At 32.3% G+C, this 18234-nt stretch overlaps 1 protein-coding gene across 12 annotated transcripts in view; it reads left to right on the top strand.

The window, feature by feature from the left end:
• Window positions 1-18234, top strand: part of LOC148603881 (uncharacterized) — a 42411-nt gene extending 24177 nt beyond the window's left edge. For 5 of the 12 annotated variants that reach the window (XM_088553809.1, XM_088553819.1, XM_088553811.1 and 2 more), the window contains 3 exons: window positions 15204-15239; window positions 16188-16244; window positions 17177-18234. In XM_088553809.1, the coding sequence (XP_088409935.1) occupies window positions 15204-15239; window positions 16188-16244; window positions 17177-18177 (1094 nt within the window). In that variant the 3' untranslated portion in view covers window positions 18178-18234. Of the gene's footprint in view, window positions 1-15203; window positions 15240-16080; window positions 16114-16187; window positions 16245-17176 lie in introns of all 12 variants that reach the window. The other 7 variants (XM_088553818.1, XM_088553820.1, XM_088553822.1 and 4 more) reach the window with 5 other exon arrangements.

The raw sequence follows: 18234 nt of genomic DNA, 5'->3' as shown, positions 1-18234 counted from the left end.
AAACTATATAATGGTCCCTGTGCAGTTTGACTTCATACTTCTCTCCTTAATTACATTGTATCACGAATCCACAAAAAGGTTTACGGTATGTAAAATGTAAGTAATTTTACTGATGGTTTCAGAGTGGTTTCAGAGGAGACAAATAACGCTATTTCCTTTCAAAGCGCTGTTATAAGAGTGGTGTCAGAGGAGACAAAGAGCGCTATTTCCTTTCACAGCACTGTTGTCATCTACTTCGTGCTCGTATGAATGTGATATCATATGAAATGGAAAACATAGTTTTGTATATCGTGATAATCCCTCAAAGATCATTCAAGCCCATCATGGTAAATTCTGTATTTAATTTAACAATTCGTATTCCCTATTTCCCACTTAGATATTTAACCGATATATTTTTCCATCAATCGTAGATAACCGTCTTTTGCTTCTCCTATGGGATTCTTTTGATATGTTTCAACATTCATGGGATGGCTGAGATTAAAGAATAAACCGTGGGAAAAGCAGAAACTCAAATTTAAATACCTTCCCTTGATTTCAGTCTTTGCGTCGTTGAGAGCTACACGACTCTTTTTAGACATATGTTAATTTGTTTAAACATATGTTAATCCTTTTTGGATTCATTGATTATGCATGTACATTTATGTAATTCTAATAATTAGTTCTGAAATGGTTAAAACGTTTAGTAGCTTAAAAACAATAGACAAAAAAATGGAACCAAGAACACATTTACAAACTTGTGAAAATGTGTAGGTGAAAGCTTTATACCAGGAAATGTCATTAGATTTCGTCAACAATGTACATGTATTGCCAAAAGGTTAGTACCTAATACACTGTAATTTTATGAATTGATTCCCTTTTCAAAAGAGGGTTCCTTAGTTAATTAGATACGTTGATGACAATTATAGTTACTGAACAAACATATCATTATATTGTTAATTAAAATAATGCTGGATATTTTGAATTATAATCAAAGCATGTTTATATACATGTAACACACAAAGATAAAAGCCTGTTGACACAACGACAAGCCTTGATTCTTATACAGTGTACAAACAGCTACAACCAGAGTTTATATTGAATCATTAACCTTCAATGAATGTCATTTGTTATCTCTGAATACTCCACGGTCAACAAACTGTGCTATATGTTATAAATGTTTATGTACGACTGTATGGTTGCATGACCTATTTCTGATGAAAAACAATACATGCGGTAATCCATGAAGGTTCATTGTCAACTCAATTCACATGTTAAAGACGCCCTCGCAAATAATAAAAACCAAACCAAAAATTAAAAGGCAATTAACAAAACCAGACAAACCATAAATGGTACAAAAAACATAGATTATAAAGAACGATAAACAACAAAACAAAACAAAACAAAACAAAATAACAATAAAAAAAGACAATACAAAGACAACATTCACAAACAATGTCGCAAAACACCCCTCCCCCACAAAAAAACAAAAGAAAAACAAAACGAAGTAACAAATAAAACAAAAGAAAGTAATTTATTTTATACATTTACACCAGACCAGGCACGATAAACACGTCTTCATTATATGATAATATTTTCTGTTGAATACCAATATCAAACATTGTAAGGAATTTTGTACCAGATTTATGTAATTTCCATTTGGTTATGGAGAAATCTGATAATGGTGTTGCAGTTAATTTTAAAAGAAATATTTCATCGTTTTTTATACGTTTTGAGACAGACCTAGAACATATGTTTGTTATATGTTTTTTTCAGTTCATCATGAGAATTATATGAAAATATATGTTTTGAAACATATTGATAAATATAGACTTAGAAACCTATCTGTAAAGAAATGATATTTCATCGAAAATTTAAGATTTTATGTTGTTAAATTGTTCGTACTCCTTCATTAGATTTATAACATATACAGCACATATCTTTGGTTATGAAGCATTGTCTGGGGGTAGCGTGCTTGCCTTGAGTCACGCTTTGAGTAAGGGAAGTCGTTGAATCGACCCTGTCGAATTCTACTGAAGACTTTGAAATAGTTAAAGAGTGAAAACAAGCTGGGTTTGAATCAGTTTATAAACATGCCCGAGTATGAGGTGGATGACATGCCTTCCTATGGAATGTTGATTCCGTGTGCTGGCCTTAAGTATCGGTATTAATAAGATCATTTCAACTGATCATATGTTTTGGAAATAAGAAATGAAGTATCTGCCACTATAGCCAATCTACAGGTATCTTAAAACCTCATTTCAAACAGGCCACAACTAAATTAACGAAGACAACACGCAAGCCGACATTTAATGTGTTTTTTTTCATGTTGCTACATCATTAATGGAAAACGTTACTATTTCACTATCTAATTTCCGCTTTATTGCAAAATAATCTCATTTTTATCGTTTTTGATATTTTTAGGATTTCTCAAACTAAAACGTAATCAACCCCACGGGGGTCGGACATTGTAATGTTAGCATTGAAATCATCTTACTACTAGTTCAATCTTCTGCTATTGCAATATTGTAAAGTCAAAACGAATAATAATGATAATAATAATAAAACACAAAAAACAAAACATGCACATTAAAGACTTACAGCTGGAAAATTGATCCCAAACAAGTATTTTTTTGCGTAATAAAAGTCATGAAACAAACAGTTTAATTTACCAAATTACATTGATAATATATCATTATAAACATCTTTCTTTACTATGATACTCTTCGTAAAAAGTTATTGAGCTATCTATTCCATATAAATTGCTAACTATGAAACATGGTTTTGCGTACATGAAGGGTATTGATATGTATTCTCTATTTTGGATTTATGATTGAATGTAAATTCCTATCATATACATGAATGCATAACCCCAAATCATACAATGTATATTTATCATAAACATGAATACATATAACCCCAGACTCCCAATCTCCGAGCATATACATATCATAAACATGTATGTGCATGTATAACTCACAAACTCTGATCAATGTAAATACAGGATTTGCAACGTTTTGTTACTCTGATAAACGGGCAGTCTTGTTTCATCACATTGACCAATAAGAATATAAAATACAGAAGCACTGATAAGTACAAATAAGGGGATATGTCTTGGAATATGCATAAAATCATTTGTCTTGAGCGAAACACCCACTGTTTTTCATTGAATAGTAAATTTCCCCAAGGAACTGACAGGAAATTAGGAAAGTGATAACTAGTGCTTGCCTTGATGTTTTCATTGTCTTATTTCAATAAGAACTTCATTTGAATTTATAATATTTGACTTTATGGTATGTCTAAACTTCTAACAACCACCACCAGACAGAACAACGACAATAAAATTACCGTTGGGAACGCTTCTGGATAAAGTAAAAAATTAATGATATTTTTTCTCTGAAGTGTTGTAACTTAATGTAACAAACCAGTTATCCATGTATACATGGTGCCGTTGCTTCAACCTTTACATTGTTAAGTCCTTATACAATTCAGACACTGCTGATGGTAGAAGTGATACACCCACTGAATAAACATTCTTTTTTTTTCTCTACATACAACGTACAATATACCTACATTTGTCCTCTCTGAAAACCATTGATTCCATTTCACTTTTAATTGAAATATTCAAAGCAAGAATGATATCTTAGCAAAATGTAAATTTATATCCAATATTTATGTTTTATATCTTTCAATGCAAAAACCACATGACTAAGACTGGTTATGTGGTTGGTTACTTCTCTTTAGGGTTTTGAAATGATCTTAATCTTGTCTGATATTAAGAAAGACTTATACTTAATATATTTAGAATGTCGCATTAAACTCTTTCGAGGTTTTCTGAATTTAAAAGCTTACTTCCTTGTATTGTAAATGGTATACATTTTTGGTGCTAAATTTGACTTTCTGTTTTGTATTTTAGAACTTATACACAATGTTTTAGGATTTAGTTTCTACCCTGTATTTGTATTTGAGAACTTATACACAGTGTTGTATTATTTAGTTCTTACCCTGTGATTGTATTTGAAAACTTATACACAGTGTTGTAGGATTTAGTTCTTACCTTGTGTTTGTTTTTAGTGCTGCTCATGAGGGGTTACTTCTTGAAACACGTTTACATGAAATTTTGTAAAATTGGCACTTTTGTATTTTTATTTTTTTTTTATAAATATTTTAAAATTGGTACTTTTGCATTTTAACTTTAAAACAAAGTGTAAAATTGATACTTTTGCAGTTTTTAATTTTTATTTTAATTTTGTAAAATTGGTACTTTTGTATTTTTTAACAAAGTAAATATGAACCTTTCAAAAATAATACTATTGAAATTTGAATAAGAATAATATATACAAGTGTGTGGCTTGTATTAAATGGCCAGGCTCAAAACGATAACGACGTCTAAAGCGATAACACACCAGAAAACAGCAAATTAGGAAACTTGAACTGATTGTATTAGTTTTAATTTAGCTCAACCTCTATTAAAGGCTTGGATCGTGGACCAGTTGAAATGGTAGGGAAGGTACCCCAGGCTTTTGGAGAAAAACAAAACACACCGAGTCACGTGAATTATTTTCATCCAATATATTTTATTTATTCCCTATGATACTCTGTTAATTAAAGATATAACCTCACCGTATCTGTTGCCGTACCCAATCCTTTAAACAGATAGTACTTCATCTCTGGTGCAACTGTGACTTTAATGAAGCCTCATTAAGATTATGTAAGTGTCAGGCAAAACCTTATCTTTTGTTATCCTTTTGGTATTTTTTTTATTTTGCGCAGTCATGCAGCGCATAGTGTTCTGGCATGAGAGATGGTTTAGATTATCGGTTAATTGTATATTCCTCTCATAGTGAGATAAGTCTTTAACATCGCAGTGACGTAGTTGTCTTTACGCCACCTTTATCATATTAATAAAATTTGACTGTTCTTACTGTTTTCGATTCAGTATTTTGTTAAACTTTTACAATATATCCACTGTTTTGTAAGATATTCTGTTTTTCCGATTTCCGTTTCGATAAGAAAACCTGCTTACCACTGAATAAACTTCAAAATAATACGCTTTACATTTTTTTTCATTTATTGGATTCGAATTGTTCAATTTAAAACCATTTCTTCTAACTTATAAGTGCCTTGTACTTATTTGTGTATAAATACGTATATTACATGTATATCTGTTACATAAAGTCTGATTAACATGATTTCTTAGTTTATCAAATCAAACATATATTTTATTTATTCCCTATGATACCCTGTTAATTAAAGATATAACCTCACCGTATCTGTTGCCGTACCCAATCCTTTAAACAGATAGTACTTCATCTCTGGTGCAACTGTGACTTTAATGAAGCCTCATTAAGATTATGTAAGTGTCAGGCAAAACCTTATCTTTTGTTATCCTTTTGGTATTTTTTTTATTTTGCGCAGTCATGCAGCGCATAGTGTTCTGGCATGAGAGATGGTTTAGATTATCGGTTAATTGTATATTCCTCTCATAGTGAGATAAGTCTTTAACATCGCAGTGACGTGTAGTTGTCTTTACGCCACCTTTATCATATTAATAAAATTTGACTGTTCTTACTGTTTTCGATTCAGTATTTTGTTAAACTTTTACAATATATCCACTGTTTTGTAAGATATTCTGTTTTTCCGATTTCCGTTTCGATAAGAAAACCTGCTTACCACTGAATAAACTTCAAAATAATACGCTTTACATTTTTTTTTCATTTATTGAATTCGAATTGTTCAATTTAAAACCATTTCTTCTAACTTATAAGTGCCTTGTACTTATTTGTGTATAAATATGTATATTACATGTATATCTGTTTGGCTGTTGGTACCTGTTACATAAAGTCTGATTAACATGATTTCTTAGTTTATCAAATCAAACAAATGACATGGAAAAACTTCAGATAATATCACATTTACAAATGTAACTTATACAGAACAAGTTTAGGAAATAGGAAGCTGTTTTTGAGTAATCCAGTTTTATTTAAAATTAATAACTTTGTCATTATAGACCACTCAGCAGTGGAAATATTCTTCTGCAGTAACAAAACACAACTTAAATTAAAAAAAAAATAAAGCCAGTTTGAAATCATTGATGTATGTAAAAATATTATTTAATAATATAATCAATGGTATGGAAATTCGATACAAGATGTTTATCACCTTCCTCTTTCTTTCTTGGCACTAGCATTAAGAATATTAATTCTGGTTTTATCTAATCGAAAGATCGAATAGAGAAGTATAAAATTACTTGCAGTTCAAAGATGACATGCATGACTTTTTGAACAAATACCGCCTTTACGTGAAAAGTAACACAGACTTATCTCAAGATGATAAATATACATAAGATATAGAATAACTTTTTTTATCTGCTCCACCCATTCTTTTTAAGCCTAATATTTCCTGTACATTTGTTTAAATTGTTTTATATCTAAAAAATGTTTGCAATATTTTCTCATTTACTGTGTGTGTAGATCTTTATCATAAATACATTTCATTTAGATGATTTTGAATACTTCACATTGTTTTTTTTTTTGTTTTTTTTTAATAAAAATGACATTTTGACCGATTAAAAGTTATTTATGTGAACATTTTTTAAACCATGTTCGACTTCGTTTACATTTTTTCTTTCAAACCTTTAACGGTTAGAAAAAATATACTTAAGAAAAGTTTTCCTTAAAGTGAATGTTTCTTCGATGACATTAAACTCGTACAGGGAATGTTTTTTTTCGATATCTTTAGATTCTCATACAGGGAATGTTTCACCGACGACAATTAGCATTAGACTTCCAGGTTAAAAACCACTAATTCCACTTCCCATAGGCTTCTATGCTAATTTCACAATATCCAATGGCTTCTCTGGACTTTACCTTAACTTTAACCTGCAGAGGACTATATATCAGCATGATTCTACATATGTCAGCTCACAATCCTCAGAATGGCATGTGGGGTTAGCAGACTTGCAGTGCAGTACTGGTCACCGGAAGTGAAGGGTCTATAAATAGCATGGGAAATCCCAGTGTTTTCACAAGATAGGGGTATATTTAAAATTCATTATGGAGATTAGGCTTCACATCACAAGAAGCAAAATGCACCTATAAAATGTACAGAAAGGTTTTTCCTTTCAGAAAATGTTTAAATTTTTTAAATAAGATGAGAACTTTTTTCACAGCACTATGAGGAACAGGGGTAATTTCTGCGTAGGACTATTTTTGCGTACGTTCCAAATGCTCATTGGTTGAATTGGTGGTTTGTAACCTCCATACAGGGTCTGTTTCGTTTACTACAATAGACTTCCTTTCAGGGAGTATTTCTTTTATTACAATAGACAGCCATACAGGGAATGTTTCTTTTATTACAATAGACTGTCATACAGGGAATGTTTCTTTTATTACATTAGACTTCCATACAAGGAATGTTTCTTTTATTACATTAGACAGCCATACAGGGAATGTTTCTTTTATTACATTAGACTTCCATACAAGGAATGTTTCCTTTACCACAATAGTCTGCCATTCAAGGAATGTTTCTTTTATTACAATAGACAGCCATACAGGGAATGTTTCTTTTATTACAATAGACTGCCATACAGGGAATGTTCCTTTTATTACAATAGACTGCCATACAGGGAATGTTTCTTTTATTACATTGGATTTCCATACAGGGAATGGTTCCTCGATGGCATTATACTTCTATAGAAAAAATGCTTCGTCGATGGCATTAGACTTCCGTACAGGTCATGTTTCCCATGGCATTAGACAATGTTCTAAGACGCATTCGAACTACTTTGCCGTTCAGACACAATTATTATACTACTTAATCGGTTATGCTTTAAAAGAGATGCACCCACTAAGTAAACTTCCTAATTGCAATTCCTGTACCAGTCTGTTTTTCGCACTTGTTTTTACCTTTTTTTTTTTTTTTTTTTTTAAAGATATAGGATTGTCGCTTATCATAACTATTCATCAATCGTTGCCTGATTGATATAAAATGAAACAAACATGAAACCTATATATCAGACGGAATTATAGAAATACAATACGTGAATTATTTCAAGTTTGTAGGTGGTACATATTAGTGAAAGCAGAACTTTCTTCAAATTATCACGAACTCGCCCTGTCAAATTATGCAATGGTAATAAAACTTGCTTCAAATGTTAATTTAAAAACAGAAACACGACATTTTTGGCACAAATTTAATTCTATTTTTATATTTGTATTTAATAGCAGTATTTAATTATTGGGTTGTATCAATCATATGATTTGCTAAACAGAAATCGGGAAATAGATTCTAGGAAACGATATAACTTAATGGATTTGTACTTTATTCTACAGAGATGCTTTGTTTCTGATTTCGTATGTGTTATCCTGTTGATCTTTACAAATATTATTTTGATATCACTTCCTGTTTTGTTGAAGCAGTTGAAATGTGGGGTTATGTCACGCCTGAAGTTGGTTCTTACATTTCTTATCAGGATAATTACTTCAAAATCAAGCCGCCTCTTCCGAATTTCTAGGTCTGCTTTCTACGCTACGCTAAACCAAGTACTAACTACTCTAATTTCCTTGAACGCGATAATTATCTGTGCAACAGACTCCTGAATCAGGAGTATGAGGAAATGCGTCCCAAAGATCTCTTACCAAATTAAAATTTCAGTTCTTGGTTGAAAAAATCTCCGTTTCTTTTTAAAAAAATGAGTAACGGTTGCTTTTGTAAATTATTCTTTATACTGATATGACCACTGATTTACCGATTATGACACTATAGACTATAGTATGCAAATCACTACCGGTATATTCACACCGCAATGGAAAAGGGGGTTTTGCGCGCTTCAAAACCTAGATTTAACTCACCTTGTCGTTTAAAAAGCCTTTACCAATTCAGGACCATTGTTGTATCAGCTTCTCTGGTACTGTAATATACATATAGATTGTCAGATTTATTTTGGACCCTAACATACCTCATCATTATACAGACTTGTGGCCATCTTTATGGATATCAAACATAAAACAGGACTTGTTACAGGAAGAGAACGCCCCGTGCGGGTCCGGTTGTTAAAAGAGGAGAGGCCCACAGCAGCACTAAGCTTGTCCTAAAAGGCGACTTAATAGTGCTCAGAACTCTAGCCGGCGGCTAGGGCGCTCTGCCCACAGAGCAACTGGGATGTGTGCCTCAGATGGTGGTATTGGGCAACCCTACATGTTACATGCTGTGGTCGTCAGGCTATAATACGGAAAAACCTGACCGCAAACCATAGTGGTGCACCGCGTTGGGAAATATGCCACGTTCCTCGCACATTAAAGAACCCTGCTGTGGTATTCGATAGGAGTAGGAACTTTAGCGCTCCGCCACATGAGGTTTAATTGCCCGACCTTACCCATCCCTCCCTATTTCCAGCAGCAATCAAAATTTGTCGACCCTATTATCCTTGTGTCCCATCCCTTTTTCATTTCATCATCATCATCATTTCATGTTCATTTTATCATCCCTTTTATGTTCATCGCCTGAATATAGCTGAAATATTGCAGTTCGGGCGTTAAACCCCAACAATCAATCAATCATATGGGAAGAGAACAGAATAATCATAATATTTAATGCTGCCTTAAAAATGTTTACCTTGTATTCAGAAAACTGTAATCTTTAGAGTTGTTTTGCTGTCTTGTATTATAAGTACCAGACAAAAATATTGAAAGTTCTACTTTTGAACTTTTTTTGAATGGAGGTTTTCATATGGTGATTTCTGAGTCTCTTACAGACATGTTTTTTTTCTATGTCAAATGTCGCCCGTGTATGAGAGAAAATATAAATGGTTAGGTAGCAAAAGGCAAATGTGACTTTCATGTGTAAAATTTGCATATATCAAACTAAAATACACCCATTAATTACAACTGAATTTAATTGTAGATTTTCAGTATTCAATGCTAAAAGAATCTTTCATACATTTTTTCTTAGTCAGTTAGAATAGATAAAACATACATACCTGTCAACATTAAAAAAAATGTTGGCAAATATTGAGCTAATGAAAAACTCAAAATTAGAACGAAGTATAGACAGTTGCCTAATTACTAAATGATGATGATTTATTTATAGCTTACATCATATTGACGTACGTCATTAAGTTTTAGTGTTGATGAGTTACAAAGATGTACTGAACATACGATAAGAAAGGCTCCTATCTGTCGACTCCATAAACATATCTTCAAATACTGAATACCAGTATGCAATCAGAGACCATTGCAAACCAATAATTAAGGATGGAACTATGTACAATTTAAAGGCTCTGATACAAGGAAGGGTTTAGTTTTATCTAGGAGAAAAGATATAAATATGCACCATTTAGATGTAAATGACTTGGAGCATGAAATGGCTGCTTTGGTTTAATAAGACTTAGATGTCTATTTCAATTACAAGAAATGTGTTACACTAATGAGTAAATGCTAGTATACTTAGGAGGAGAATTGTTTTAATTGACTTTTCCTTTTTACATTAAATCGCATTGTTTCGTTTTGGTCATATCATAGACCTCAAAAGCAAGAAAATTTATAATAGTATTCGTCTTTTATTACCGTATAAGATAGTGTGTCTTACAAAATGAAACTTAAAATAGTGACGGGGACGTTCGGTTTAACTCTGTGTAGATCTGTACTTGACTCGCATGTCCGCTCTCCTCTTTTACTGTAGATATTAATCATTATAGAAAAGACATAGTGTATGACAATCCTTCATTTAAATGATAGACTTGATATTTATCCAAATTTGATCAATATGTCATTTTCTTAAGTTGATTCGCTGTATGGTTAACTCAGATATCACCATGGTGATTCGGAAGATTGACTCGCTGTATGGTTAACTCAGATATCACCATGGTGATCGTGGATATTTATTGGCTGTATGGTTAACTCAGATATCACCATGGTGATTGGGAAGATTGACTCGCTGTATAGTTAACTCAGATATCACCGTGGTGATTGGAAAGATTGACTCGCTGTATGGTTACCTCAGATATCACCATGGTGATCGTGAAGATTTATTGGTTGTATGGTTAACTCAGATATCACCATGATGATTGGGGAGATTGATTGGCTGTATGGTTATCTCAGATATCACCATGGTGATTGGAAAGATTGATTAGCTGTATGGTTAAGTCAGATATCACCATGGTGATTGGGAAGATTGATTGACTGTATGGTTAACTCAGATATCACCATGGTGATTGGGAAGATTGACTCGCTGTACGGTTGACTTAGGTGACACCATGGTGATCGTGAAGATTGATTCGCTGTATGGTTAACTCAGATAACACCATGGAGATCGTGAAGATTGGTTCGTTGTAGGGTTAACTCAGATATCACCATGGTGATCGTGAAGATTGATTCTCTGTATGATTAACTCAGATATCACCATGGTGATCGTGAAGATTGATTCGCTGTATGGTTAACTCAGATATCACCATGGTGATCGTGAAGATTGATTCGATGTATGATTAACTCAGGTATCACCATGGTGATTGTGAAGATACTTTACCAGTAACTATATTTTCATGTGATACCTGGTTTTTTTTCTGGTTATTTTGCAACTTGCTCAATATAATAATGCCTCCCCTAAAGAGTGCATACTGATAAATTTAGATTAAATACGTTGGGACAAACGAGCTGAATTTAATAATTTTTCAATAGTACTAAAATGTGAAAAGTAGCACATGCCCATTTTTGCTAATTATTGAATTTCCAATGTTCAAAGTAGACGGGTATAATTTTTGAATTGAATTGACATTATGTACATATACTTTATTTCTAACTGTTTCAATCCCTCGTCCTCATTTATATTTCATAAATATCTCACCAAGGTATGAATAGAAAATCTCCAAACACGTTGATTTGATGCTGCGTAAATTACTAAGCAGAAAAATAACATTTTAGATAATATTCTTTTTCGTGTAAACTTACAGTTTATATCAGACGATGTTTTATAGTTATAGATTATGGTTTTCAGATAAACCTGTCGAGTATAAATTACAGCTTAAAAGATAAAACACCTTACCTCTGTCTGTTTTATTGTACTTAAATTATAAGTTTACAATTTCAATACATAAAACTATCAATATTCTGGTTATTCCTGTTTTTAAAGGCATTATAGGTAGAACTGTCGAGTTCCCACACAAAAATTCCATCCAGTCGAGTCTTACTAATAAACTTTATAATCAAAAGCGTTTTCTATCCTTTCATTACTGGACATTTATTTCTATTCAAAATTTTATGCGTAAATGTACAGTTCATTTCTTACCAAATAGAAGCTTGATAAGAGGACTGTCGTAATTGAAGAGAAATGACCAGTAAACAAAGCTCCATAAAACTATGAACAACATACTTGTTAAACAAGAACACCGAACTCATATTGCATTTATTTGCTTTTTCTAAGTATTTCTACAAAGACATCGTTTTATTTTATTTTGTCGTTAATTTAAGGCGGAACATTTTTAGCATGAAATCAGCCGTTTAACGATAAGATATACGTCTCACATGGTAAAAACTGTACAGGATACTAACGTTCGGTTTCATATTGTAGTATACCAAAAGCTTTGACAAAATATTATTTCATATCAGCAATATCTTGGCGTTAGAAATGTTTCATTCTCAAATGGTACCAACGGCAATGTGGGTGTAATGCCACTAAAGAACGACGTAGGTAGATTTCTTATCGAATTTCGTATAATGTATTTCAGCACAATTTCGACGCCAATTCGATTTTTTCTGGGCACGAAAATTGAATTATCCCGACAGAGCTCTGCCTCCGTACTGGTACTTTAATTTTGAACTTATCAGTAAAATGACCTAAGCACAATGTCATTATTTATCTTTGTTGGCTCTGGCAAAATGAAAAATGATGTAAAAATGATTAAAGGCAAAGATAAAAGCTTCTTGCCATCATCATAAATCGGTTATGTGGAGTGTTTACTATAAAGTTACTTGTTTTAACCATTAGTTCTGTGTCATAACAGAAGAACCCTTTGTGTAACAGCTGGGTTACATTTACTATAGGAATGTCTGTGAAGGTTATTTTGAACTGTCGATCGCCGGGTTTTATAACTTCTATGACAAATATTTGTTTGTAAGAAAATTAAAGTATTTGTTGCACTTGGTCAGATTGCAACATTTGAGACACCATTTGATCCTTAGGAATTCGTTTCATTAAGTTGGTATTTCTGTATACCAAGTGTACCAGACATTGTTCAATTCGAATATTTATACCCCTGCTTCGTAGGACAGGAGGTGTACTCTTTAAGTTCTGTCTGTCATTCCGACCGTAACCAGAACTTTTGTAACATTTTTCTCAGGAACTGCTGATCATAACCACTTGGTATTTGGTATGCAGCCTCAGATAGTTGTCCTATACCGCGCTTACAGATTTCGGTCCTGTCAGACAACCACTTGCTGTTTACTGATTTTGCGGGAAAGCGTAGGTTTATTTAATGAGTAGTAGCTGACAGATCCCTTGTTTAGGATGTTTTATTGGAGGTCAGGTTGATCATTTACTTGTGTGTTAATTCATGTTCTTTCTTGTGTGTGCATATCTTTATTTTTTTTGTCTAGTCGTTATCCTCGGATTATCAGAATTCTGTTTTCTTTATTTCCCTTCCGTGTGATTTTAGTTAATACCGATACGCAGTATAATCTGCCGCTCATTGGATAACTTTATACATTATGTTATGAATTCGCACATACACATTTTAAAACTGATTAAATGTACGAAGACGTATCTTCAAATATTATAAAGAAGATTGGAGAGCCAATACAATGGGAACAAAAGGTGTGGAATCCTTTGTCAAGACATCTCTGAGAATACTAAAAAGACAACACAAGAAGAAATCCTACAACAAAAAAGAACCGAATACAGTACAAACCTCACTAGATCGGAAATGTTACTTTTTTGTGATATTTTTCTTTTAAATATTGCATAATTTCTTCATTTACTATTAAAGAATAAGTTTAGAAATATATTCCACATGTTATTGTACCACATTATATATCTCGCTAAATAACCGTTAACGCCGTCAGTGACATTTATTACATAATAATGTATATTAAACGAGGCAATTTGCGGATTATTACCTAGAATGTTATAAACACTTTCTATTTATTGCTCAGCTTGTATAAAAGGTCAGTACTCGGAATCTTACTTCCAGTACAAATAACGTTGTCCGTAATTAACTGAACTGAGTTTCTCGTGTATATGTAATATCGGCGGTCTTTCAAATGGTTATTATCATGCTATAATGTATAGCGTTATTTTTGTAATCATTATTGTCCTGGTTTAGTTAATATGATTTTAGGCCATGCCTATATGATGGGCGGAGTTCAATGTCGCAAAGCGTCTCCGCACTTGCGCAATTGTCTACCTTCGTATATCCTTTAGACAAATTTCGTCTTTTCCGTCAGAATATTTTTTTAGCCATTCATAGGTCTGATTTTACATGCTACACATATAAAGGACGCTGCTGACGCTCTGTCCGTATTTTAATGTATTGCATACATTCTGGATATAGTACAAAGGGCTTCCTAAATGACTTTTCGAAATATTGGAATTTAAATTTCTGACAACACTAATGAAGTTATTGTATAACTGAACTGACAAAACACTTTTCAGTCATTATATCAAACTTGGTTCCCTTGATTACTCTTATGAACGTCGTGGTTATGAAAACAACAATTATTTTACGTAATTATCACAACATGTCTTAGAAATAAGTACATGTATTGTATGATAATTATTTGTTGTTTTTCACTTGCCTTTAGGAGATAATTTGAAAGAGTTATACATTTATATTTAGCTGGAATTGGGGTTAATTCTAGTAATAAGAAATCGTAACACACACATAGTTTATATTCTTATTTCAGTGTCCTGTAAATGATTTTAGTGCTTGTATGTTCATAATATTTGTATAAAAACTTTTCGTAATTTAAATGATTCATTTAGAATTTATAAGGTTTTTAAATGTTTATAAAAGAGTTAATATTATTTTGGTGAAAATATGAAATTTTTCTAAGGATATTTTCAGTGTTCTGCTGGGCCGCATGTAAGTCAACTTTGCATGCACCAAATTAAAAAAAAATATATATAATGGCAAAGTAAACCACTAAATAAGTGTATAACCATGATGATAAGATAATCTTAATTATATATGTGTGTCTGTCTAAGTATACTGATATCATCCTTTATTTGCCAAACAGACGATCCCAACGAGAAAATACCAAAAATGCTAGTGTGTACGTATAAATTGCATGTATATCATTCCCCTGTTCAGAAATATAGTTGGAAGTTTAACATGGCGTGTGTTCACGATTGAATTTTGTCCGCGCTGATTCATTGTTGTTTGTGGTCTGTGTTTACATTCATTTTGGTTCTTTTATCAATTAGAGTCGTATGACTCAGTAGTAGTTTCGTATCTACAGCTTCTTGTTTTCATAAAAATAAGTGAAGGTGAACACGTGCACTATTTATTAATAAATTTTACAATTTAACAATTATGATACATTTGTTACACACTGTTTAATTAAATTACCACCCCTTACCTAGTAAATCTACAGAAAATAGCATGCAATGAAATAACTGACATGTATATCATGTTTACCAGTATACAGAACACGTTTTAATTATTACCATTGATACAAATATGATATGTAATAATTTAAAATGTAGAACAGCAGAGATTTCAACATGTATGTTATTCCATTGTTATCATTTGTTGACTTTTTTCTTGGTTATGTTTGGTTACTGATACAGTAAGCTGCTTAAATAATGTAGTTCTTATGATTTTATTAGCATTTGATGGAATAAAATACTTGCAACAAAGTGCTTGAACAATGAAAATCTTGGCATCTATCACCTTTATTTTCTGTTGTACACATTAAGACAGAAATGAACTTTTTGTACAGTAATGAATTTGTATTCCATGTACATACACTCAACGTCTATTGTATTGCCACTGAATGCAATAAACCCAATATACGCATACCACAATATTTCAATTAATACTGCATATTTTTGTTCTAACAATCAATGTTAAAGTATGATGATGCATGAAATATAATTTTTTTTGTTTTAAAGTTTGTATGTATTCACTTTCTAACTACGACAAAAGTAAGTCTTCTTATTGTTTTACAATTTTATTTTAATCAAAGCGGGATAACTCTAATTCGTTTTTCTTTACGCAGATGAGATTGATGTGTTGTATAACCAGTTAACTCGACAATGCGTTTTTGTTTATAAAGGTACACACTCTTTAGACCTGTCATTCTGATAAAGCTAAATACGTTATAAACTCAAAGCATACCCGAATTTTGTTTCGAACCCGTTCAAGTTAATAGTCATTTAGACGCTAGCTTTCACACATATTTGTATTCGCTTAGTACCATGTTCATGCATTATAATTACATATTCTATCATTTAATTATAAACAGCAGGAGTTCAATTATTTCTTTTATTAATATAAATGAATACACGACTTCTGATTTAAAAAAGAACTTTTTATTGTTTTATTTAATCGACATAATTATTTGGAAATATTATGATAATCAACAATTTGTGAAGTCATCGTTAAAAAGAAACGTTTTAGACATTTAAGCATACTAATAAATAACATCAACTGTAATTGATACTAATGAAATGTCAAACGTACTTTTCCATAAAAATGCTGCTTGCTTTATGTGCTAGAATTACTTCTTATATACTGTCCAGTGTATCTTAGTTTGTCATTTTATCTAACTTATTGTTGCCTGATTGAAGAGTTTATTTTTCTGTAATTATTTTCTGATATTGCATGATACTCTTCATATTCTATGAAATATTTATTCTAACTAGTAAATATAATCCAATGTAATTTGCTGTGTTTTATTATGATTTTAGAAATTCATAACTGAAAAGGTCAACTTTCATTCAGTAGTTTTGATCTAACTGTATATCTTATAAACACAGGAGTTAGTGCTTGACATCATTATAGTATACTGAATCGTACTTGAAATATAAACAAATCATTCAAATCTTAGGTTTCAGTATCAGTTGCTTTTTTTCAGTGAAAAATATCTGTGTGATTCATTTAAGAACATTTATAAATTAGTACTTCATGAACTATTATCACTTGCAAACGAAAGATGGGAAATGGTGAACTGCAGAATTGCTTCTATTATTGATATTTGTTTTGTAGATACACTACATGACTCGTCCCCGGGTCCTCTCAGACGGTTATCTACAATGATTCACTCATCTTTTAGAGGTTCCCGAGCAAATTCACGAAGAAATTCAGACGAGTCTATTCATTCGCTACGCTTAGGTAGAAACAGTGTGACATCGCCTGCAGTGTCATCGCACAAATTAATACGACAACTGACATCAAAAACGGCCAAAGGCAGTTCTCTAATCAGACGAGATGGATCAATAATAATGATAAAAAATGGGAAAATCATTTCGATGAGAAGAGATCCTTCCTTCTGTAAAATGTCGGATGATGTTTTTCTTCCCTCACCGTCCGATTCAGCATGTCATAGTATAGGCCGCTCACACTCTAACTCATCTACGCTGAATAGGGTCAAAGAGGAAAGTTTTGAATCGGAACCACTTCTTAAGGGAGACAATTCTAGTCACACTCATATGTTGACAGTTGAAAATGGTCATATAGGTCTTACAGATGTAAAATCTCCCGACAAAAACCATAATCTTCCTAATCATTCCGACATATCAGACGACAACAGACGACAGTCACCGAGGAAGAGGCTCACGAGACATGCACGTTTGTCAAGTACTTCTGATGATAATATTGCTGTACACATTTCAGATTCATCAACTCTAGAATTAGGAAATGACAGTTCAAATCTGAATCCGGACGAATCATTTAGTATTCATTCTTCTTCTAGTCATGGTCAGGGTTTACGAATAACACGGGATTCCGACTTGGCCCAGCATCCCATGATAAAGTCTAGTAGTGAATCAAATATGAAGACTCATTCACTAACAGTCGCTAATATTATGCATTTACATTCAAAAAGTTCGAATATAATATACCATGTACCTTATTTAGAGTCATCCCTTAGTAACGCTACAAATTTAAATAATCAAGCTAGTTACAGCGATTCCAATATGAAACAGATGCCACAACACCGACAACGTTGGACAGTCACTAAAGACAATATCAGAAACAGTCCCAAATAATAACACTGTATTTTAGATGATTTATGTGGTTTTAGCATTAAATTTTATGAATTCATA

The sequence above is a fragment of the Perna viridis genome, chromosome 11, assembly GCF_037379345.1.
Source record: "Perna viridis isolate PV_CMFRI_1.1 ecotype Kerala chromosome 11, ASM3737934v1, whole genome shotgun sequence".
Classification (NCBI taxonomy): domain Eukaryota; kingdom Metazoa; phylum Mollusca; class Bivalvia; order Mytilida; family Mytilidae; genus Perna; species Perna viridis.
The sequence above is the reverse complement of the archived record's forward strand: the minus strand, read 5'-3'. Positions and strand labels throughout refer to the sequence as shown.